The 25,135-nt window shown below is 35.8% G+C and overlaps 1 protein-coding gene across 7 annotated transcripts in view; it reads right to left on the reverse strand.

Annotated features, from left to right (window-relative positions):
* ADGRG6 (adhesion G protein-coupled receptor G6) overlaps positions 1-25,135 on the reverse strand; it is a 136,853-nt gene that overhangs the window by 53,658 nt on the left and 58,060 nt on the right. For 5 of the 7 annotated variants that reach the window (XR_013441071.1, XM_078054652.1, XM_036106668.2 and 2 more), the window contains exons 3-6: positions 18,507-18,848; positions 15,626-16,249; positions 7,343-7,411; positions 5,003-5,083 (exon numbers count right to left, since the gene is read on the reverse strand). Coding sequence is in view for 6 of the 7 variants with exons in the window: in XM_078054652.1 (XP_077910778.1) it covers positions 5,003-5,083; positions 7,343-7,411; positions 15,626-16,249; positions 18,507-18,848 (1,116 nt within the window). In the remaining variant the exon portion in view is untranslated. The remainder of the gene's footprint in view (positions 1-5,002; positions 5,084-7,342; positions 7,412-15,625; positions 16,250-18,506; positions 18,849-25,135) is intronic. The other 2 variants (XM_036106670.2, XM_036106672.2) reach the window with 1 other exon arrangement.

Raw genomic sequence — 25,135 nt, forward strand, 5'->3', positions numbered from 1 at the left:
AGTCATTTACCAGATTTTTCATAAATTCATTTATTCCATAAATACAGTCACTTGTATCAAAGTAAAGGGGGAAAAGAAAGAATATTTGCAGATAGAATTTTAACTGGACTAAGTTGCTTTAAAAAGAAAATCTTATGAGAAAAGAAGGTTTTGCTTTTTTCTTTTTGGAACAATCTTTAAAGTAGCCTGATATATATATATATATATATATATATATAGTAAATGCAAATTGAAGTCACCAGCCAGGGTTTGCTAAATCTTTCTAGATGTGTGTTATAGGGTACCTTACTATAAGCAGCTAATAAAAAAAATATCATTTTAAAATATCATAGGCTATACAGAGAAAAAAAATTGAATCTCTATTATTGTCAGTCATCTTTCTTCATGCTTATATTTTGGTATATCTTAAGTAAAGTATGCACAGAAAACGTAGAAATATACAATTAAAACAATGTTGGGGAATAGATTTAATTAAAAAAAAGTTGGGAAGTCAGTAGAAAAAATATAAAACTCTGCCTCTGGAAACCCCCATATCTACCAAAATGCAAATTCCAGTCCCACTACTAAAGGAATGCTTTTCCAGTATGGGATCAGAATCTCATGCTAAAAATTTTGCCACTCCCAAATGTAACAATATAAATATATGAAATTGGTACAAGTCCGAGGACAAGTGGTTTAACTTATGTAGACTAGGTTATTTAGCGTCTAAAGCTTTTCAGGTATTTTAATGATATTGATTTTATGTTCCTCTAAAAATACTCTGAATTTAAGATATTTAGAGGAATATATTCAAAACAAATGCTATTAATTCAGATTTTTAAAAACGCTTTCACACTGTATTATATCATCATATCAAATCATGGACATTCTGAATGACTGAGGAGAAATTCAAATTGCAGAGGTCCAAGAGTCATTCCAGGATCCTAAGGATATCCTGTGTATGCTCCCTGGTGTCAGCACAGTAGCTGAAAAGCTACCACTAGATGGAGACCTAAAGCATATGTTTAAGAGTAGTGTTCTTTCCCTCTCAGGAAAATAATGCAAAATACTAAAATTCATTATTTTTTATCACTGACATTTCTGAAATGTTTTGGAAACATTTAAGATAGTCTTCTTTAAATTTTAAATATTTCCCGCCTCATTTTTTTCAATCTGCTGTTATTTATACATGAGAAAGACATCCAATATCAGAGACAGCCTAATTCAATCTATAAATACAGCACTCTCCCTAGAGTTATATTGCTTACAGCAAATAAAATATGTGAACGCAGAGAACAACATAACATCTTATGTTACAGATTCTCTTGTGCTATAGATCATTTTCAAGCAGTCTCCCTGCAGAAGCCTTAGAATGAGGTATTTATACACTCAGTGGAGTCTACTTGTTATATTATTTTAAAAATTTCTGAATAATGTAGCCAACAAGTAAACATGAGATATGTCCAGGAGTGAACTGTCAAAGCAAGATAAAATGTCCTCCAAAGAATTGGTAGGAGGGGTTTTGGATTGCAGCAAAATAATTGGCTTAAGCATTGTTGTTGCAGAAAATGCACAATTAAGACATCCTGATTCAGGCTTTCCCATTCCCACGTCATCCTAGCAGTCAAGGGATCTTCTATGGATGTAACAACTCCCACAGTGTCTCAATAGAAAAGCTAATCACACATTTTCATATATTCCATTCCTAATAATGACATCCAAGCCAGAATTCATGACAGATCTTTCTTGAGGTGGGGTGGGGCGAGGGGAGTGGGGGTGGGGTGGGGAGAAGCATTTATGAGTATACCCATTTTTCAATAGAGGACTCTTTCAGTCAAGCAGAACCTCAAAGTAGAAATCATTGCTTGCTGTTACAAATATGGTATCGAAAGGGTATATTCCCGTCAATAAGTCTTTGTCCAATTAATCATTTTTTTGGTCCTTCTTAACACTCTTTTTAGGGTTTCTTGGGAGACACAGAAATGACACTACGTATTTATTCTATATTCAAGGGTGTGAAATATAGGTTTGAAAAGGTAGATTTTAAAATACTTTTTTGAAAAGAGAGATGTGAAAATATAAACCCAATGTTATTTTAGAGTCAAAATCATTTCTTTGAACTGGTGATGAGGCAATTATAACCTGACAGTCACATTTATAATATGACTGGAGATCTGCTCATACTACACACATGATTTCTTTAGATGCCTGGCATATATAGCTAGATTGATTGTCCAATCTATACACATATCCAGGGAATATTTTTTTTATTTGAGTAATTAAATGTACGTTAAGAATCTGGAAGCAGTGATACAGTTAATACCTGTAAGCTAGGTTTTTAGAACAATAATAAGGACTAACGGAGTTAGTTCCTTACTTGGGTTACTCGGGTTGACCCCACAAGATTTAATATTCAGTAGCAATAGAGTGATGCTTCAAGCACAGAAGAGATGATTTGATATGCAAATAATAATTGGCCCAAGAGCTCTCCTTAAGAATGTAATGCAAAAGGCACAAAAGTTATTTGTGGGAATACCTAGATTATCCATTACATACAGAAATATCTGTTTATGAAAAGTAACTTAAAGATTACTATTTTCCTAGGATACATTCTGAGGTATCAGATAAAAGTCCTATTGAAGATAACAAAAAAGAACTTTACATAGAGAAATAGGAACACTTCATAAAGTTTAGGAAAACAAATTTCATTGATACACTGAAGAAATGTGTCTGATTATCAAACAGTCTCAACCCCCACCCCTCCCCACACCAGCCAATTACCACTGATAGATCCAGCAAAACTCTTTGATAAGCCAGAATTTAAAGGACTGGATAAGTTAGATGACAAATTTGATAGTTGTGCCTATCTTTCTTACAGTGAATAAAATAGGATTCTCTAATATATCAGATCATAAGCCTGAAAATGTTTACTGTGTCAGTTTCCCAAGGAACACGAAAAGTGTATCTAGAATTGCTGACAGTATGCAAATGATTTAGATAGTCCACGACATGACATTAAATCCCATTTATTCACAAGGTGAATAAGTAATTCTCTTTCCATTTATTTCTAATTTGACTACATCAAAGAAAAAATATTAATTAGATTATAGTCTGTCTCTAACACTTTGTTACTCTCCCTTTTTAAAAAGATAATGAAGGCTTCAGGCATAGGGATATGAGAAAGCAATAGCATATAGGGAGAATTCAATAACATTGTTTTCATTACATTTATTCTCGCTTTTCATTTCTAATTTACAAAAACAGTACTGATTTTATAATAGTGATATCAATTTTCCCATATAAATGCAAATGTTTAAGTAAAAATGTGAGTCAGTTTAGGGAAAAAACCCATCAAATCAATAGTATAGGTGGTTCAAGGATGTGGTAAAAATTGTTCTGATGGTACATGGATTTGAATATACAATTTTGAGAATATTTCTACCACAGGATGACTTTTGAATATTCTTAAACGCTAGCATTACATTTTTATCAAGTATCATCTAAATTGCATTTTTTCCTTTAATGTAGTCAAGTCAAACCATTTTAACTGATTCTAACATTTGCTTGCTTTGTTGAAACTCCAGTGAAGGTTATGACGCAGAGAGAGATGGCTGAACAAGGCTCTCTTCAAGAATGTCAGAAATGACATGATTGAGTGAATCCAGCTCCACTCCACCAAGTCAAGGACTCTGAAGCATCATATAAACGTTCTTGGGCAGTAGAGGATGTGCCAGTCCTGGAGGGAGAATGCCACAGAGGCTCTTTGTATGTTCATACAAAGCGAAATACTTAGTCAGAATTATAATATTCCCATCTCCTGGCCGGAGTCCATGTGAAATATGCACTGGGAACATCAACCGCTGCTGCTTTTCTGGGGGTTGCTGGAATGTTTGCCCCATCATAAATCTCCTTGGTGTAACTACCAGAATAACCATAAACACTTCCCTGAATCGATGTCTTTATAACCCTAGTGAAATTTATATCTATGTTTCATGTAAAATATTCCATACTTCCAATTTAAATGTCCTCACAGAGGAAGTTGGTGTAACCCCCGAAGCCAAAGAAAAAATGAACTCTGTGGGTTTCTTTTCTCTGGGTTTTGGTCCCTGGTGATATGTTACAGATGTTTTGGCCTCACAAGTTAAATGACTGGGGTTGAGAAAATTCCTTTGTTTCTAATAGGTCATATTTGAGAATATTACTGTATGCGAGGCAATGCTGTGGGCACCTGATTGGAATTTCTCTTTTCTAGAAGAGACTTAAATCATTTACTCTGAATTACCAAAAGGCTATGTAGTCCATATAGGTGGCAGACTAAATAATAATTCATGTTACCTGGCATTTTCCCTGCTCATTTCTGTATCTCATATAACTGCCCTAGTTACAAATTACAAATAATATAAATAGAAAAGTATATATGGACAAAGAAGCAAGGAGTATTGGCACTTAAATTGAAATTCTGTCAGCTGAAAATCGACTTAGTTGATATGTAATCACATTCTAACCATTATTCTTCAACAAATAAAAACAGAAAGCAAAGTATTACCATATAAATTGATCCAAATGTCATGAACACTTAAACATAAATAAAGTTGGCTTCAGTGAAAAATTACATTAGTAGCATAATTTAGTTTTTTTGAAATTATAAAATTCTTTAAGAAACTAGTTTCCTGAAGAGAATAATCTGACAAAATATCATGAATATTTTTTCAGATATCTAGTATAAAGCAAATTAATCCCTTTAATTAAATGCTTTTCTCTTAAAGCTTCCTTTGAAAGCAGTTTTTGCTAAAAGTGTACAAGAGTAGTACTGGAAATGTACTCATACCGCCAGTCATTAGAATAAGGAACTCAAGGGAGTCAAGTGATATTTATTTATCTTACTAATCTTTGCAAATGTCCAGAGGTACCGATTGAGTCCAATAACAGAAATTTTGTTTGAACATTAGATAGTCCCACTCTTAGAATACAATTTTTTATCACATCAGACATACTATGAATATAAAAGGTAATGATTTCTTACCATTCCATTGTTTATCGATTCTATTAGTAACAGGCATGTTAGTGGTGACAGTGGGTGGTGTACTAGGAGAGTCTACAGTAGCTGGTAATAAAGATGAGAAAGATGTAATTTTGCAAGGAGCCCATGGCAGTTAATATGGATGAGCAATCTACAATTAATGCATGAAAATATACAGAAGAGGAACAGAAACCATTTCTTGCTACTAAATACAACAGACTCTAGCGTTACAATGCATAAAATGAAGCAGTGCTTCCCTATGGCACATTAAGAATCACTTCCTATGGCCTTTGCTGTCACATTGTCCAAGAGTTTGGAAGCGGCACTGAGGAACAAGAGGAGAAACATTTAGATTCTAGACCCAGGTCTGCCCGTCTGCCCGTAACAGGCTGATGACCACAGAATGAATTACTAAATCTTTCTAAAACTCAATTTCCTAAGTTGGTAAAAAGAAACGGCTAGAGAAGGCAGTCTGTATTGCATCTATCCATTAGAAAAATTATCTCAATTAATTAGTCTTCCGCTGAGGCTAGAGAAGTAAAGTCTCAGAGGAAAATGTATTTCTCCTTGAGAAGATAAATGTAAAGAAAAACAAAAGAGAATGAAATGTATAGACTATATAGAATATAAATGTGTAGAATCATTTACAGAGCCCAGTAACTCTACTGAATGTTGATGGATAAAATGGATTTCGTAAAGACAAGCCTTACGGGGGAGACATTTTCAAGACATTATGTTATAGCTATGCTTCTTATACTATTAAAACTTTCAAAGATTAAACCCTATGTAATGCTTTAATATCTTTTTAAGGGATTCTAGAAGAGCTGTATAGGTAGTAAAACTCTACTCTTTGTGTAGAGTTCCCTTTAGCTTATCTTAGGAGTATGTTTGTATTAGATGGACATTCATGTGTACAATGACCATTTGTTATATATCTCAATTTTAAAAATATTACCTAAATTTAAAACATGTGTGTGATTATGCATTAAGTGATTAAGTAATTATGATTATGATTACCTTCTGAAAGTGAAATTCTTTGATTCAAAATATGCATCCTTAACTAAAATAATTTTCCATTCCAAAGTAATATATAATTCTTAAAAATGGGGATGCTTTTTGAAGTTTTTATTTTTTAAAATTATGAACAATCAATTACATTTTTCTTAGTGCAAAATACATCAATGAATTTAAAAATGCTTTTTGGCCATTTAGGACATGGGTGGGGAGTGGGATGCTGGGCATCTGGTCTTTGACTGAAGGAATGAATACTATAGGTATCTCAGATTAAAAGAAAAAAAACAATTTAAAAAACCCTTCAGATCTTGAATTAAGCAAAATTAAAGTTTCTTTCTATTTCATTTAACTGTTTTAAGACTACAGTGAGTTTGTGGAAATTATGTAATGACTTTATTTTCATAGATCATTCATCAGTAATAACAACAAGAAATACTGTCTTGGAAAAGAAGCAAACATAATACTGTATTACATCCCTTCTCCCTAACTACTCCCCCACTGGAACCACAGAAGAGAGCTTAGGTTTCCATCTACTTAGAAGCACTTCTAACCCTGTCACTTTCAGGATATGATCCTCTTAATAAGAGATCCAGCTTTTTCAAAAGGCATTGTCATGATTCTTAATGTGGTACATAGAACACATTACTTCATAAAGAAATATTTAATAGAATAAATGGATGAAAATGGGTCATAAGTAATTAGGAGGAGCAATGATAAAATTAAAGCAAAATACTTATTATTTTAAAACTTTAATTATGTATTATTAGTATGCAGCTATTTAGTAGATAATATAAAATTGGAATACTTGCCATAATATAATCATTGTGCATTATAACAATACAATTACATTAAGATTAGTTTAATATAACTAATTTTATCTTAATATTTAAGTTATATTATACACCATGAATTGCCTTATGGTCTTGTCTCAAGCTTAACCGAATATTTAACTTAATTTTCCCTTGTTTTTTACACATGAATACTTTTTCAAAATATTGCATGACTATATTTATATGGGAACTTTATAATACTCTTGAGAATAAAAAGAGGGAAAAAATGAAATAAATCCTTGTTTAATAGCATATAATCATTCATATTTAAAAACCCAGTGCTTTATGGAAATATGGTCATCCAGTGTGTGAATGCATTCTTTCTCCACAGTGTATGTACTGTGCACCCACACAACTAAAACACATCCAGAAATTCTTCTGTTTTGCTGGTTTCTGGCTTCTCAAGTGAAAATTAAGATAATAATCAAAATAATTACAACCACAATATCCAAAATAGCAAGTAGGAAACAGACTCCAGAGGACGATGTTGGCTCCCTACCTTGGCAGAGGGTCCCCAGATCGGCACAGTTGGCTAGTTCTGCTGCCGGGAGTGGGATCAGGTAGGAACCTTGATCAACACAGAGGGATTATACAAGTTTGATTGATGATTTAATGACATTATCCAAAAAAAACCCCAAAAAACCATGAATCTTATGGTTGGTATATTGGGAGCTGCCCTAGAAGAGTCCATCAATAATACTCCAACATCAAGAAAGTCTCTTAAGGTCTTTGTGTCTTCATTTCCACAAGTGTAAAATCAAATTATTGAAATTTCCCTCAGAATCTTTAACTCAATTTATTGGCTATCCACACATGAAAGGAAAAGAGGTGCTACTGCCCGGTAGAGTTTGTGTAAAAAGTCCAGCGCCTTTTCACAGAATAAATTATAAAGCTCTGGTAGAAATTCATATAAATAAAGTAATAAAAACATCAAAGGTAAGTTTCAAAAGTGAACTTAGATATTATTAATATTCATAAAATGCATATTTGGGGTTCACAGGCACTAGCATATGTGATTTGCAATTCCAGAAATATGTTTCTGTGACTTCAAGTTGGTCTCTGTGTCTTTTTACTTCAAGCTTTTTTTTTTTACTGACTCATCCTCAGCAAGAAACAAGATTAGAGCTGGCTTTCTAGTAGGAGTAATGGATTTTCTCTGTTACACTAAATCTCCCTCACAGTTAACAGACTTTTACCAACAGGTTGAGACTGGGGATGATGGGCTAAACTTATCACAAAGCACCTGCACTATGCATAAAGACAGAAGAATACATACAAATATTTATATATGAATACACATACACAAACACATATATTCAATTTTAAAAGGACATTTCTATGACAGTGATTCCATTCTAATATTTAAACATTTTCCAAACTGTCCTGTGGGAATAGTGCATGAAGGCCAGAGCAGGTATGTGATCTAACAAAAGATGTCTAACTAGGTAATTGACGTGCATAAGCAGAAAGCATCCCAACAGTTTAACAGCACCTCATGAATCATGATTTCTTCATTCTCAACTGCCCCAGGCACCTAGCCCAAGGAAGGAATGTTACTTCGGAAAAACCCAACTCTACAGGCAGGTCTGTGAAGTTAACTGGCAAGAAGCCCTCATCATAGACATTTACATGTTCAGTCAATAAAGATGTAATCACTGTTTAGTGTGTGAGGCACACAGGCTAGAATAATGCTCTAAGATAATGTCACTGCTCTCAAAGAGGCATGAATGGGAGATAGAGTCACAGTTCTCTGAATGCTGTAAGTACTCACTGGCTCAAAGGAGGGCATAACTAGCAGCTTAGTGAGAATGGGGCACAGAGAATCCATTACAAAGAAGGATATCTGTGAGTAATATCAAGACAAGAGACTAGAGATGGATATTCCTAGCAAACAGAATTACTGAAATACGTATCAAGATGACAGTGCATTGTGACCTGGGTGACCTGGCATTACTGGGGTAGAGTACAGGAATGATCAGATATGTAGGTAATGGATACTAGTGGAAGGCCTTATAGAATGTTGGCACCATGAATGGTGGGACTCTGTCTTCCAATGCCATATCCCACACACATAGTAGGTGGGTACTCAATCTTTTACCGAATAAATTTCTTGATGCATCATGAAGACTGATAACATTTTGAAATCTTTCTCAAAGGAAACGGAAAATAAGAAAGGAAACTAAGTGAGAAAATTAAGATTTAAATTTGAAACCACTTTTGAGGCTCCATGGCCAACTAAAAGGGAATATACAATAAGAATAAATAATAGTATTAATTCAGGCTTGATATCATGAGTACAATGAGGAGGGCAAGAGAGAGATGGATACAAGACATCCAAAGATAGGATATATAATATTTAGTAACTAATTGGAGAAGAGAGAAAGAAAGGGAAGACTAGGGGATATTTTTCTGGTTTCCAGCTTGAGAAACTGGTACATAATGATGTCATAAAAGGAAAGAGAAAATACTAAAAGAACAGCAAACTTAGATGGGGTGGGTTGAATGAGTCCAGTAATGGGAACTGAGGGGCCTGTGTGACATCTGGATACATGGGCAGGTATACAGGGTTTTGTAAGAGGTCTAGCCAGGAAACAATGCCACAGAATCTGTAGATGTGTCTGGGATCACTCAAGCTAGAATGGAGATTTGATGGAACCAGAGATATTCCTATATTTAAGGATCATACTATTTTTTTTAAAGAGCTCTGAATCTGAGAAGTAAAAATAGTTCTTATAGAAGGTGGTTTTATAGAATTCAAGTGAAGAAAGTTTCACAGAAGGCGTGCCCATATCAAGTATACTAGAAAGGTCAAGAATGGTCAAAACCAAGAAGACCGTTAACTTTGCATTGGAATTTTGGTGGTAACTGTACAGGAATTAGTTTCAGTAGCCTGGGAATGATGAACTCATGACCACCATTTGAGAAGTGAATGCAAAAAGAGGAAGCCTGGCTATGAAAGAAAGCAGACATAGGGAGGGTGAGTTTGAAAGACTGAAAACTTAGACAAGTGCACTGTGGAAAAAGGGCATCTGAGTAGGCAGAAGTTGAGGCTTGCCTTGTCAGGACCGAGGTAGAATTTTACTGTCAATGTTTTCTGTCCACTATTCTTTCTCATAACACTTAACTTAAGCCCCATTTTTTTGCAGAACCTTACTTCTCTGTAAGGTACTTATATTTTAGTGAGGAACTTCTGAAAACTAAAAAGGCTTCAAAACTCAAAATGAGGAAACATCAGCCACTGCAACATGAGAGAGTGAGAGACCCTTGGATGGAGTTCCTGTGCTTCTCAAATTACACACAATGTTGGCTGTCAAAGGTTCCTCAGACCTCTTCTGGCACTGATAGAATATCTGTTAGACAAAGAGAGATAAGGAGATGGTGTGGGAAAGAAGTTTCTAGACTAACTACACTTCCAGTGCAGTATATTAAGGGGCTTAGAGGTGGAAATGAGGAAAGAATCAGAAGAGTTATGATTTAGAGCAAGATATTTAACAATTTTTTTTTAACATTTCCTCAGTTTCATTGTATGGTAACAAGTATAAATCCAATATGTGACATCCTTGTCACAGGAAATTGTAACACTTCTCAATATTTAAAGTATAAGTTGCTCCTTTTTGGGTACTTACAGTTTAGCAAATTGATGCTGCATTATAAATACTCAATAAACACTGTTTTATGATGATTTGATATAGCAATAGAAATTAAATCTGAAGACTACATGGTGTAAGTATAAGTGACACATGATTTTTTAAAAACTTTTTTAAGATTGTATTTGTTTGCTTGTTTATTAATTTATGTACTTATTCATTTATTCATTTTTGAGAGAGAGTCAGGGGAGGAGCAGAGGGAGAGGAACAAGCAGACTCTCCACGGAGTGTGGAGCCCAAAAGGGGGGCTCGATCCCATGACCGTGAATTCAGGACCTGAGCTGAAACCAAGAGTCAGACAGTTAACCGACAGAGCCACCCAGGTGCCCCAAAAGTGACAAATTTAATTAGCAAGAAATTATACTGATAAATGAAAGCTTGTATTACAAATACACCAAATTACATAAACAAATACATAAAATATAAGGAGTGTACACAAACTTTTTATTTCCACCCAGTTCCATTTTCAGCATACCTGCATAAAAAAGGTCATTCTCACAATTTTCCTACGTGGACATATTTATGAACCAGATTTTTAAGGAAGAAGAGACAATTTTCTTTCCTGGATCATGATATAATTATTATCAAGGAATTATATTCAGAATGTGACCTATGTGTGTTCACTGATGTTTGTGGATACAACAAAGGTTTTTAAAGGTATTTACTTAATATTAACTGCAAAATTTAGAGCCAAATTTCCTTGAAAAATGTAATCACCGAAAATGAACAGGTGATGAAAAGCTGCAAAGCTGTTAATCTTTCTTCTCTATCTGTTGTCCTTCCAAAATCTTGCCACTGAAAGAAGCCACTACTTACACAGGGTGGTAAAAAAGACTGATGTGTAGCCAAGAATTCGTCTTACATTCTACATAATGATAATCCAAGTAATAGCTAAATCCTCACAGCGAGTTGCAATAATGAGAAAAAAATAATTGCTTTCAATTCCCTCTTTGTAGTTATTAAATTGAATTTTATAATTTTTCATAAATATATTTAAAATAACATTTCTGGAAGCCATTTATGCTCTTAAAGAGTTTGGGACATCTTCAAAAATAAAGTCCTTTGTAAAGTAATTTTATCTTGATTTCATTATTTAAAAAAATAATTCAGTTATCTACAAATGATACACTCACTAATTTTTTTAGGGATGAAAGGAAGGAGCCAAGAGTGAGTCACAATTTTATGGCTGTGAAGGACAGAACTATAACAACTGAAAATGAAAGGGAAGGAATCCAAGAGTTGATGAAGCCTTGGTAATTAAGCACAAAAATTTGGAAGTGAAAACAAAAGTCAGTACGAATCCAAAAATTTCTAGAAAAGAATAACAAAAAAGTTGGGTACTTATGAATTGCACCTTATCTCTACATCCACAAGTGGTTAATAAATGGAAGTGTTTAATAAATGCTTGTTAAATAAACGTAGTTTGTTTGAACTCAGACCATTCATTGGGTTATACTGTACCACTCCTCAGGAAAGAGCATCATCAGGAAAATAAATAAAACTGGTATAGAAGGCACTGTTTGTTCTTTGTGTAAATTGGTGGACATTAGCCAGTATCTAAACTTGAATCATAACACAGGCTAATACTGCAGTTATAATTAAAGAGTCCACTCACTAGGAAAACTGTCTCTCCGTGGAGGTCATAAAACTGAATATGTTTAATAAAATTGTGTAAATAAAATATGTTTAATAAAATAAAATTATAAAATAAAAATTCTAAGAAATAGAATGATGTTATAAAATGAAAAAGGATTACTGCTAAATAAAGTATTTCTTTCTGAAAAAGACGGACAAGATTAACTGTGTTAAAAAAAAAAAACTGCTGAAAATTTCTTAATTAAGGTATTTTCCCCAATAGGCTTAGAATAGTGTAGGAAAACAAAAGAGTCTAACTCTGAAATTGTTGAAACATTAATTAATAATATGTTGATTTTATTAAGGCTAGCATATTTACTATTTGGAACAAATGACAGAATGTTTTAATGTTAGATATAATTAGTTCTGTTTTACCATCTTATTTTCATACAGCAAGAGACCTTTGGAAAATCTATTCATTCTTCCACCACAAGTTGAATCTGGAATTAAAGGTCATATTTACCAGACACTGTCAGTCCAATGGAATGTTAGGCATGAAATTCTATTTTCCCATTGGTTACTGTACTGATCATTAGTTTTTGGAAATTACTGTTACCATAAACAGCAAGCCAAAATGTTCCAGAAAAAAAGGAAAGGTTAAAATGTTAATAGAGCAAACTATTTTTCATTTGTTGAAGTTCTGCTTAGCTAACAAGCTTAGATATCATCTCTCTTACAGGTATTTCCTGCCAGTTAATAAGTGACTTGTGTTCTTCAACTCCCAAGGCTGATGACTGAGCAGCAGGAAACTCCCTCTCCAGGGATGACTCCTGAAACACAGCCCAGGATATCTGAATCCACAGAATGTGGTGTTTGGTGTCATCGTGGAATGTCAAGAAGATTGCTATAAAAATTAAAGGAATTCAAGCACACTGAGTCTGTAACTTGTGCTACTCTTTCAATGAAATCATTTTGAAAATGTACAGATGACCACATTACACAAGCATATGTTCCATGCGTCCCAGTAATCTTAAGTCTTGGGAAAGGAGTTTTAAGACAGTGTTAAAGAAAATGTGAGGACACCCAGATATAAATCCTGGGGAAGGGGGACAGGAGATGTGCATGTTAGTCCAACTGCCTTGCCACTTACTTTTTTTTTTTTTTTTAATTTTCAGTTTCCTGCCCTTATATTAAGTGAAGGGACTGGCCTAGGTTGGGAAACAGAAATGCCTCCTAGAGCCAGAAGGCCATCTAAAGATGAAAGGAGCCTCATGATTTTTTGGACTAGTTTCAGGGATTGGCAAATTCTCTCTGAAAGGGCCCGACAGTAAAAATGTTAGGCTGGTGGGCCATGTTACAGACTCCCACCATCACCAGCTCTGCCCCTCTAGCACAGAGGCAGCTACGGAAATACAGAGCCTCCTAGGCACGGCTGTGTTGCAATAAAACTTTATTTACAAAAATAGGTAGCATGCCACAGGCCTTCCTAGTTTGCCAACCCCTGGTCTAGAGGATTTCCTAGAGAAGTTTAGGAATCAATCCATGTATATCCCTCACATTTTATCATACTAATGTATCCAAGAAGCAAAGCAGGAAAGAAACCCTATTACTTTTGTTTAAAACAAATATAATATTTATGCCCTGGAAAGCTACTGTTTTCCCACAGATCACTCCTGGGCCTTCATACTCCTCACCTGGGCAAGAATTAGCTCACCACTCTAGTATGTCTCATCTTCTAGTCCTGCTTATTCCAAAACACAGTCTAATTTATACTTGTAAGAGACACAGCTCTAAAACTGAATTTCCTAGGTTCACCTCCTGGCTCGGCCACTTATTGATTGACACTGGATACGTAACTTAATTTCTTTGTGCCTTAGATTTCATATCTGCAAAATGGGGTTAGTAATAAAACCCACATCATGGGGTCTATGTTGTAGAAAAGAGTGAATATGTGTAAAGGGCTTAAAACAGTACCTAGAAAATATGTATTGAATATTCAAGTTAAGTATATAATTTGTGTTAGCAGTTATTAATATACCTACTCAAAATTCTTTTTTCATTGTCATAGTCCTCAAATATTGCCCCGTAGAAAGGCAACTATTAAATGGTCTATATTATGACTTTTTAATGATGACCAAGGATGTGGTGAAAACAGGCCACTAGAGTAAAGATAATCACCCTGGACATAGGAAGAATATCACTGCCCTCTCGCTGCTCACCATCCCACACGAAACACACACACTTGATCTTCTCAATTTCCTCACTGAGTGAAAGACTTCTCAGGGGTCCCTAACCACCCTCTGCAGCTAGTCAGACTGAGAGGATGCTGGGGAACACCATTAGCTCTTACAGAGTTCTGCAGCCTTCTTCTGGAACATGCTTGTGGTTTACCCTCTGTCCGACAACCCACAAGGAAATACCTCTCAAACCGCATCACTTCATAGCCTCCCACCATTTGCAGGAGCACCGTGGACCACATGGAGGGATGGGTGACTTACACTGAGAGTTAGGTGACAAAAGTTCCCCAGAGCAGAAGGGCACACACAGGTCAGGGAAATGGAGGAGGTGGTCTCAGGTCTTCAAAGGGGTCCTACTTTGTTCAAAGTATTGGAAATGAAGTTCTGATAAAATCCACTCCAAAGTCACATGAGAATTACTTTTTAACATCAGACCCCTCCTTTCCTCTTTTAATGAGAGTTATCTCTGTGACTAAAAAGTATATGTTATCAACACTTTAGATTTAGTCATATGACATTCAAAAGTGATAATTAACTTCTACTTTTTGTATTTCAGTCAGTCCTATAATAAAATAAGGACTTCCATATGTACATAGAGAATGTTTGATAGAAGTCTATTTTTATATAATGTTGTTATATAGAATTATTTTCCTAAATATTTTGCATTTAGCTACTTCCGGTAATATCACATTCAATGTTTCTCAAAGAGCAACCATAGAAACAAACAACAAATGCTCATTTTCCAGCAGAGAAAAAAGTTCAAAGAAAAATTTGATAATTTCGGATTAACAAAGATTTTTCCATAAAATGGACAGCTTTGATATTTTGTTCTGGCTCAGTAAATACCATTCTTTTTCAGTGGTGGTTGTTTATTTAAATAACATAATGGAAATTTCATAATAATCAACTTTTTATTGTATCTTCTTTGTGATTAAAAATAATAACTTACTAATTTCTTTTGTTTCAGTCCCAGTGTTAACCATTCTATTTGCAGTATGACAGTTACAACTTCTGTTACCTCAATAATAAACTGTGTAACATTTTATGGCATAAGGAAAACTTTAAAATGGTACAACCAAAAGCTTTAATTGAATAAAGAAGGCCTATAATCAAATGTATACTATGCATGGCTGAGCATATAACATTTTAAAAATCAAAAAGTTCATTAATGACAACTATACATATGTATATATATATTTACACACATGCACACACATATTACGCATATACATAGACACATGTACGTGTGTATGATTTCTTGTTGACCAACATTCATAGAATAATGCTTTAAAAAAGGGGGGGGGGTAATATGCCCAGACTTACCACAGCTTAGGTTGCTTTCTGCTTTCAGAGCTAGGGTGGGGATATTCCAGAAGTCATTTTGCCAGTCGACCACATTCCCTTTCACATGACAGCTGAGGTTGGAGAGGACTTTGGAATTCATGGTAAAATTCCAAAGTCGAAAGTTATAAATGTCCCCTTTTAGGGAGGCAATCTCATTGTGACTGGAGCCTAACAACAACTTCCCATTTCCAGGAATAACTTTACTGATGGTAGAATCGCACGGAACTGCTTCATAGTTTCTTTTGAAATTTACACCAACAGAACCCAGAGAATTATTCCAAATGATGCAGAGCTGCTCAAAGCTTTCTGTAAAAATGTCTTCTTTATCCTTCACAGGTAACACGCTGTTTAGGAAGCATTTTGAGCCAGAAATAGAAATAAAGTAGCCATTCTTGGCCTTTCCAAAGCTAAGTAACTGTGTGAAGGATGTATTTGAGTAGGAGAAAGCTATCCATTCATGGTCTTCCTTGCCAATTTTCGTTGCTTCAAAACAGAGAGTGAAAGCGCTGAGGTCTGGAATAGAGACACTTTTGGCAACAGATACCTGGTAACTATCTAGCGTCTGGGGTAAAATGACCTTCTGGTTCCTTAAGGACACAGCAACTAGGACAAAACATAACAACAGATAAAATATATTAACTTCAAATATGAACTAATGAGATGCAAACCATCTGATATGCCCACCCCGCACCCCACCACTCTGGACTGACTGACTTTTGACATCACAACTCTTTCATGACTCTCTGTCACCAACCCATCACCTTGTACCAATAATACTAACAATATGTAACCCCACCCATATTAACTCTAATCATGATGGGATCTCACACCAAACCTTTTGAGTTATCGTCAACCAAGTTGGTAAGTATCTTTTTTAAATCCCTGACCTGAGAGAAAAAAAAACAAAAACAAAAAACAGCAAAAAAAAACCCAAAACCCAAATTAAGGAAACTACTTTTTCAGGAAAGCTCTGTTTACACATTAAGATTTTCAGAAATATGTTATTTTTCAAATAACTTTCTAAACATAACAGCTAATAGTTCTATTTTTCGTTAACAATAGCCTTTTACTCTTCCTAAACACTCCTATGCTACACACTCCCTTTCAGATACCCCATATCTTATTCATTTGCCCCATCACCAGGCCATTTCAGGAACAAAGGTAAAGATAATCCTATTAAGGAGAGGAAGTCTAATAAAAAAATAAAAATAAAAATGGGATTTTAAGCTATATTTCCTTTACGGTGGGGCATCTGAGCTCCTTTGCGAGGGAGAGCGAGGAGCAGAGGTAAAAGGGGCAGACAATGCAACTTCCTATCCCAGCTCTTCCACAAAATGCAGTGTGACCGTGGACATGTTACTTCACCACTCTCGATCTCAGTCTCCTCATCCATAAAATGAAGGACAGTGACCTACTGCACAGGTGGTCAATAGGAATTAAGTTAATACCTGGAAAGCACTAGAACAGTGCCTGCTGTAACCAATATATGGCTAGGATTGATTACTAATGTTACTGATTACTAATACAGATTACTATTATTATCTGCATAATATATTCCAAATAAAATGCATTAGCCTCGTCTTTTTGTGACATATGTGAAATTATTAAATTATACAATGGATTTCACCTCATGGTAATATAACAGACATCATGAAACATGTACTGATTGAGACAGAAGTAGCTCCCCTCAAAAATTCTGTTTAATGCTAGCTTCATAGGAATGCTAGTTTGAATATTTTTTAATATACACCAAGAACAGGTCTATGGTAAAAACAGCATTTTAATATAAATATTCTAGTTAAAAATCCATGATGGAATTTAATAGAATCATGGATTTTAGTCTACTTTTTAAATATAAGGCACTTTAGAGGTCTATTTACCCAAAGGGATATTTATGTATATGAACCCAGTATTCTACATGTATTATTAAAAGGGCTGAAAGGAAATATGTCCATCAACATTTTATTAGTGGTTATGGCTGGGTTATAGATATATGGGCAATTGTACTTTGCTTCTTTTTTATTTTCAAATTTCCTATAATATTTTACAATTTTTAAAACATTGTTTGAAAAATTAAAGCAAGTTTTCCAATTAACCACACATACATCTAATGTCAATCACATACAGTAAATAACCCTGCCACAAAAAACACAATATATAATAATGAGGGTCATTTTCATAATGGTGCCTTTCTCTTTTGTTTCTTTTTTCAGACATGACATCTACTTAAGAAGCTAGTCTTGAAGCTTGAGTTTTCCTTAAGGAAAGAGAGGTTTTAGAGAGACTGAGATTATTCAAAAGTTTTACTATGCCAGGATCTGGGAAATATGTTTGATGGAAATATTTTTTTTCCTTTCATTAGTCATTTTTAAGGGGCCTTCCTCAGGCTATGTTGTTTATTAGCTTTAGTTATAAATAGTTCTTTTTTATTTTAATTTATATGCTAATTTTTTTATATTTGTCCCCCAGCATAGTTCCTTAAAAGTGCAACATCTTAAAAGCCTAAAATAAAATGATTTCTGAATAGGAATGCTTTAAATGTTCAGTGAAGAGCTGTCAGAATTACAGCTTTTAATTATTAGCTGTGGAATGTCTACAATATTTTCCAACCAGCCTTTAAATGTTCTGCATATAAACAATATAAACAAATTCAGCTCTACTGTAACCAGATTTTGGATCTGGTAACTATATATTGCTAATGAGAATGTTCAGAGAATATTAACAGATTCTTGCCCTTAAATTCTAATCCTAATCATTCACATTCACATAAAAGCACATAACTCTGTCTTCTGGTCCTGGTGTTTACTGTAGGACATGTTAAATGAAAGCAGAAGGCTGGCGCTGCCTTTGGTTTACATACCTCTGATGTAGCTGGCATTGAAACCTTTCTTCTGGATGCTAAAGTCGCTTGAAAAGGACACATGCATCTCATTCGCACTTGAGTTAAATGATAGGCCTTTGGCAGTTGCGCCACAAAATTTAGTCTGGCTCTCTCCATTATCAAGGGATAATGAGTCATAAATGCAATTGGGAGCTTCTTCAATGTCGAAATCATTAAACGTTATCTGAATGATATAGCCGGTGGGGGCTCGCAGGGTCCACATGCAAGCCTGGCTGTTAGGGTAGTCGTTAGGGTAGCACGGAGAAGTAAATGTCCCAGAAGGGCTGGATAGGACAACCCTGCAGTTGGCGCATCCCCACACTGTTGGCCAGACAAGAGAGAGACAGAGAGAAGGGCGGGGATCAGAGGCATACAATAAACCGAGAATACCACACACTGGGGACAATCAAACAGTAAGCATTTTAAAATACCAAAATACAATCATGCAAAATAAAAGGAGAATGAAACCATCTCAAGGAGAAAAGGAAAAAGCAACAGAGGAACAAAAGGTAAAAGAAAAAGAGAAAATTTTAGAGCAATGATTCTTAAACTTGGGGGGTCATATACTCTAAGAATCTGAGGAAAGTTACTGTAACTCTCTGTCAAACACTTAGAAACCACTACACTCGGTACACTGTTTTAGGGAGTACATGAGGCCCCAGGAGGCAACAATGGGTTTCCCAAAGGCTCACTGGCCCAGGTTAAGAATCTCTACTCTAGAGAGTAATTGCACTGGGGTAAGGGAGTTATAGAACCATAAAGGTAGACAGAAGTCAGTATTACAACCATGGATATAAAGGAAGATAAATACTTAGGAAATAGATGTTTAAAGAGAAATCTACTAACACAAAATAAATAAATAAGCAAGTAAGTTATCTTCTGGCAGATTGTACTTGTTCCTAAAATTCAAATAAATAGCATCACCTTGCATGCGTGGAATATTTACAGTTTTGAAAATACTTTCACTTATTTCATTTGTTCATTACAGTTGTTAAGTCTATACTTGTGTGATTATCTCATTCATTCATGCATGCAGTGAATATTTATTGGGTGCCTGTTACATGCCAGGCACTATTCTAAATAGTATGTATTAATCAGCAAGAAAGACAAAGTCTGTGTCTGAATGATTCTTACATGTCAGTTCTGGGCCCAAAGATAAACAAATAATATAATGACAGATGGTAGGAGGAGGTAGGAAGAAAAGTAAAGCAATCTAGTCTTTCTCAATTATGAGTCATCTGGGGCCTGGTCACCAGCTGGGACAAGAAACCTAGGTCTACTGTCTTTCTGTCTGGTGGTGCTTTTGCAATTAATATTCATGTTTCTTTTAAATATTTGTATAAATTTAGGCAGTAATTTCATTTATTCAACATTCTGGATAAATAAACCACCATAAAACTTACACATACACTTTAAAACAATAAAATGCTTTAACCATGTTAATGGAAATCACTCTAAATTTGTGTTCCTCCCTCTTTTACTGGGTTGAGTAGAATAAATATGCAATAACTTTTCTTGAACATGGTAGGCACTACCAATACTACTTCTTCTTCTATGATACAGTGATAATATGCAAGGACTTACCAGATACGTTACACTGCTCAGGTTAGGTTTTTCTTTTTCCTTTCCCCTGTGGCCACCTTGTGTTATGTACCGTATCCTTGACAACTCTGCTCCCCATCAATTCTTTCTAACTTGCCCTCCCTCTGCTCTTCCTCCCTATGTCTTTAATGTCTTATATGGGGCCAAAGATAGAGGAAAACAAATTATGATCACCAAGTGTTAGCCAAATGCCTTCTCTCATGCACCTCTGGAGTACCACGTTCTTCTCTGTAGCTTCAATCAGAGCAGGTGCGTTACTTCCACTTGTGATATTATTTGCTTATTGTCTGTTTTTCCCACTATTCTTTGAGCCCAACAAGCAGAGTATATACTGTTCTATTCACCATCTTACTCCTCAGGACCTCACTGCATCCCTGGTACACGGAAGACTTTCAATAAAATTTGTTAAATTTGTAAACAAATAAATGAATAGCTTAAATCATGTCTCAATTAAAGAAGGACTAAATACAGTACATGAAACTAAGCCAAACAAAGTCTAAGTCAGAAAAAAGACAGTGCATGAGCTCTGGAATGTCCCTTTGGATGGCGGTTTGGGGCTCCTTCTTCCAATTGTTTCACTCACAGTGTAAGATTGAGAACACTGGGCCTCTCTGACCCTTTAGCTTCCTGTTACTGTACTTTGGGCCCGAGAGAGAGGTAATCCTAGTAAATTAAAAATAATGTACGCAGTAAAAGGAACTGAAGAGCAAAAAAGTAAAAGAGAAAGGAAAATAAGGTACAATCTCTGTGTCATCTCTGTGTCATCTCAACATGCATGACGCACCATCATTTTTCCAAAATAAATGCCATCCCTTACATCCAAAACCCAAGTAACGTTCATGACTTCCTTTATCCTGATGTATATATTTTTTGCCAATTCTTCTCTAAGAGCTGAATGAAAAGTACAGGAATGTTCAACCTGACTGAGCACATGGACTCTGCAATCTTGAACAAGTTAATCTCTCTGTGCCTCAGTTTCACTACCTTCATTTCACACTGGTGGCAATAGAAGCACCCACCTCCCACGGTTATTGAGAGGATTAGATAGGTTAATATTGGAAAGTCCTGGGAGCCACACCATAGAAGTGCACCAAGTGTCCTGGGAGCACCATATACGTGTTGGCTATTATTAATCATTACGATAACACAAAACCCATTCATCGATAACTTCAGAGATAAAAACAGCCCATCCCACTTTAATAGAATCTCTTTTTCCTTTCAGCACTCATTGGGATGAAAAAGTGAAAAACACCATTAATATTCATTTAAAACCCACTTTAAGCATTCTATGATTCTCATCTAAAGTCACTAGACAGAAGTTAGAAAGTGCTCCTAAAGAGCAATGATCTTAGTTGGATGAAAAATCAATTACACTAGGCACAGTATCATTATGTTCATCATATCTGTAATAATTTCACAGTAAAGGGCTTTCACATATATTATCTCATTTGACATCAAGAACAACCCTGGGAGTTAGTGCCACCTCCATCTTCAGATGAAACTAATAAGGCTAACAGATTATATAACTTGTTCAAAGTTACACGTCTAATTGATAAGAGGACCAAGACTCAAACCAGCCGTTCTAAATGTAAGTCTAGTGTTTTTCTAGGGGAAAAGAAAGTTTCCACAATATGGTGATTTGAATTTGCCCATTTAAAGCAATCAATTGTCACTGTTAATCGATTCCTATACAATGAGCTAGTTCACTGAGAACTTAATTCCTTCCCCCTAAAAGGCACAGCTACTTAAAAAGATAGCTACTGAAGTACCACTGAATGTGGTCTCCGTAAAACCAGAATTAACATATTTTCTAAGATACTCAACTCAAAACATCCGGCTCAAACTGTTTTCAAAGACCAATGTCGTAACATATTCACACCTATAAATTTATAAAAGCAAAGCTTTCTGGTAATCTAAACAAACCAAATTCCACCCTTGGCTCTTGCCTATGCTTGCAAATGTTTAGCAATGACTGACTCATTCTTATTTCACAAAACTTTATTCTTCAAAGAAACTCAAATCCAAGACTGAAAACCTCACAGTCATGCCAAAGCCTATTTCGATTTATAAGCAACATTTAGACCCAGATTTAATAATCATGACCTTCTGTGTTTTTTGTCATTGTTGTTTTATCTCAGAGATTCGGGTTCTCATCCCACCCTTTCTTCGAATCCTTCCCTCTAAATCAAATAGTATGTTCTTTAAAATCTAAGGCTGGAGTATCAGGTTCCAAAAGATAAATCAAAAGAAATCTATTTTAGCTGCTTTCAACACAGATCTGTAGACGGAATAACTGTTTTTCCTCTACTGTGTTAAATGATGAGCAGAATGAATGCATTTAAATGAAATCTTGCTTTTTATTTGAATGCATCTCAAACTGCTAATGAACCTGTTGGAAAACCTTGCTGGTGAAAATCAGCTCAGAAAATTTTGCTTAAGTTGCCTGCTCAGGATGCATCTATTCAAAGTCATTGTTTGAATTATCTATGTGATATATTAAAATCTAATGAATACAGTTTATTAGTTGCTTAAAAAGGTCTAAAATATTTAGTAGCCTCGGTGGTTTCTGAAGATTTAGTGGAAAGGTCAGCAACTGAGAATTCCAGGATCTGTTCTAATGCCTCAATCATCACAAAGCCAGGAGCAGCCACACAGGATTTCTCCAGATCGAGTACAATGCTGCCAGTCATAACATCACCGAACTGTCAAATAGAAATAATACTTTAGATGCTTGCATGTATTAGTTGACTGATAATACATAGAACTACACATAATATATAGTCATCAAAGTGAGTGTTTAAATTTAAGTGATTTCAGGCCTCTGTGCATATTTTTTCAGGATGGCAAGGAATCTGAAGGCAGTCTGGCTGTGACATCTGCGTTTCTGTTAATGTGACAGACTTGGCAAGCATCCCCACCTTCCCTCGCCACTCCTCTTCAAGCTCTGCACTCAGAGATAACATTTCCATGGAGGGGAGGATCCCTCCTAAACCAGGGTTACAGTGGTCATTCCAATCTCCCGCTGGAATTTCCAGCAGCTGAGCAAGGATATCAATTTGCTCCCGAACTCCTCCTCAAACACTGGTTTCCCCAGGGTTAGCCAGAAAATGGTTTGATTTCCCACTGTAATGTTTCAGCCTCAAAACGTTCTTCAGAGGCACCATGAATATGAAGCCATCGCAGTGACTTGCATTATTAGTTTAAAAGGGTAGCGCTTTACTTGAATCCGTTCAATTAAGTTTGACATAGCTACAATATTAACAAGAAGTTGAAGGTTCCTCAATGAAGCACCATTAAACCGACAATTTTTTTGCATCTCCAAAGAGATTCAACATGCACCACACTTTCAGATACATTTCTGTCTTCTATAATATTGTTAATGTTTAAACTTCAAGTCTTGCCTTTCCATAACCACCAGAGCATAAGAACATTCCATATGTAACTGTTGAGAGGTAATACTTTCTGGTTCCAAACACACGAAGGGCTGGAAATCCTTCCAGACTCACTTTATTATGTAGCTATATTTCCCTTGCAAGGAGATTAAGCACACAAGCATGTGTGCATGCATATGCACGCACACCCACACACATTTTCATGGGAAACTGTTCCCTCTTAACCAGTGGTTGAATCCTTCTCCAGCTATTAAAAAAAAAAAAAATCTAAAGGCAATGCATAATTTTAAACACACTAAAGCTGCAGGGCCAATCACTTAACCTACCTTTTGGTTAATATATTCAAGTCTCTTATCCCCTTCCATATTCCAGCACTGCAACCCCCCCAACTCTGTATTAATCCAGCCAGGGACCTTTTGCTCTCTAATACGTAGGCTTCCAGACACTGTTGAAAAGAATCCACAACACTGTGCAGACTTATACTGAAGAGGCTTCCAATTTTATCTCACTCAATCTCTTCAACATTAGATGCCTCTGAACATTCCCTGATTCTTGAATCTCTCCAACTCATAGCTCCTACCTTCTCCTAATTCTCCTCCTGCCTTCCCTCAGCCCTCTCTGAGCTTGCCCCTGCTCTAACTGCCCTCACAATCTTTGCTATTTCAAGTGTGATCCTCAGACCCACAGTTTCAGCATCACCCGGTGCTTGTTAGACATATGGAATCAACCAGACCTACTAAACAAAACCTGTATTTTAACAAGATTTTCTGGTGATTCATAAGTACATTAAAATCTGAGAGGTTCTCCTTTAAATAACAACATACTACAGAAGCTATTCACAATCTCCACACATACACCTTCTTCCAGAGAGATCTGCCCCTCCCACATCTCATGCAGTCATATTGGTACCATCACCCCAGGGAAGGACTGCTGACGTGAAGAAAACCAAATCATGGGCTTGGCCACTCAGATTCTCTGAGAATGTGAAGTTAGGGACATGGATAATTTATTCAGAGAATGATGAAAAATAGAATGCCAAAGTTCTATGAATTCAAGGACAGCAACAGACCTTGCCTACTTGCAAACGAAAGGACACAGATGAGCAGAGAAAAGAGAAAGAAAGCAAATGTAGAGAACAGAGAGATGAGAGAAAATCAGACCCTTGAGAAACACAGAGACTTTAATTTTAGATATTCCATGTCCAGAAGTTAATGTTCTTTGTGGCTCATCCTTGAATTCTATGACAAGAACTCTTTTTTTTTTTTTTTTTTTTAAAGATTTTATTTATTTATTTGATAGAGACACAGCGAGAGAGGGAACACAATCAGGGGGAGTGGGAGAGAGAGAAGCAGGCTTCCCGCTGAGCGGGGAGCCCGATGTGGGGCTCGATCCCAGGGCCCTGGGACCATGACCTGAGCCGAAGGCAGACGCTTAACGACTGAGCCACCCAGGCGCCCCTATGACAAGAACTCTTAACACCTGCCATCTCACTTCTCTTGATCCAGCTTCAGTAGATTTCTGTGTCTTACAACCAAGGGTGCCTCAAGGCAATACTTTACGGGGATCTCCTCTCCCCTGAGATTTTCTGTCCCTACGCTCAGTCTCTCTGGGTGA

The sequence above is a fragment of the Halichoerus grypus genome, chromosome 9 (genome assembly GCF_964656455.1).
Source record: "Halichoerus grypus chromosome 9, mHalGry1.hap1.1, whole genome shotgun sequence".
Lineage (NCBI taxonomy): Eukaryota > Metazoa > Chordata > Mammalia > Carnivora > Phocidae > Halichoerus > Halichoerus grypus.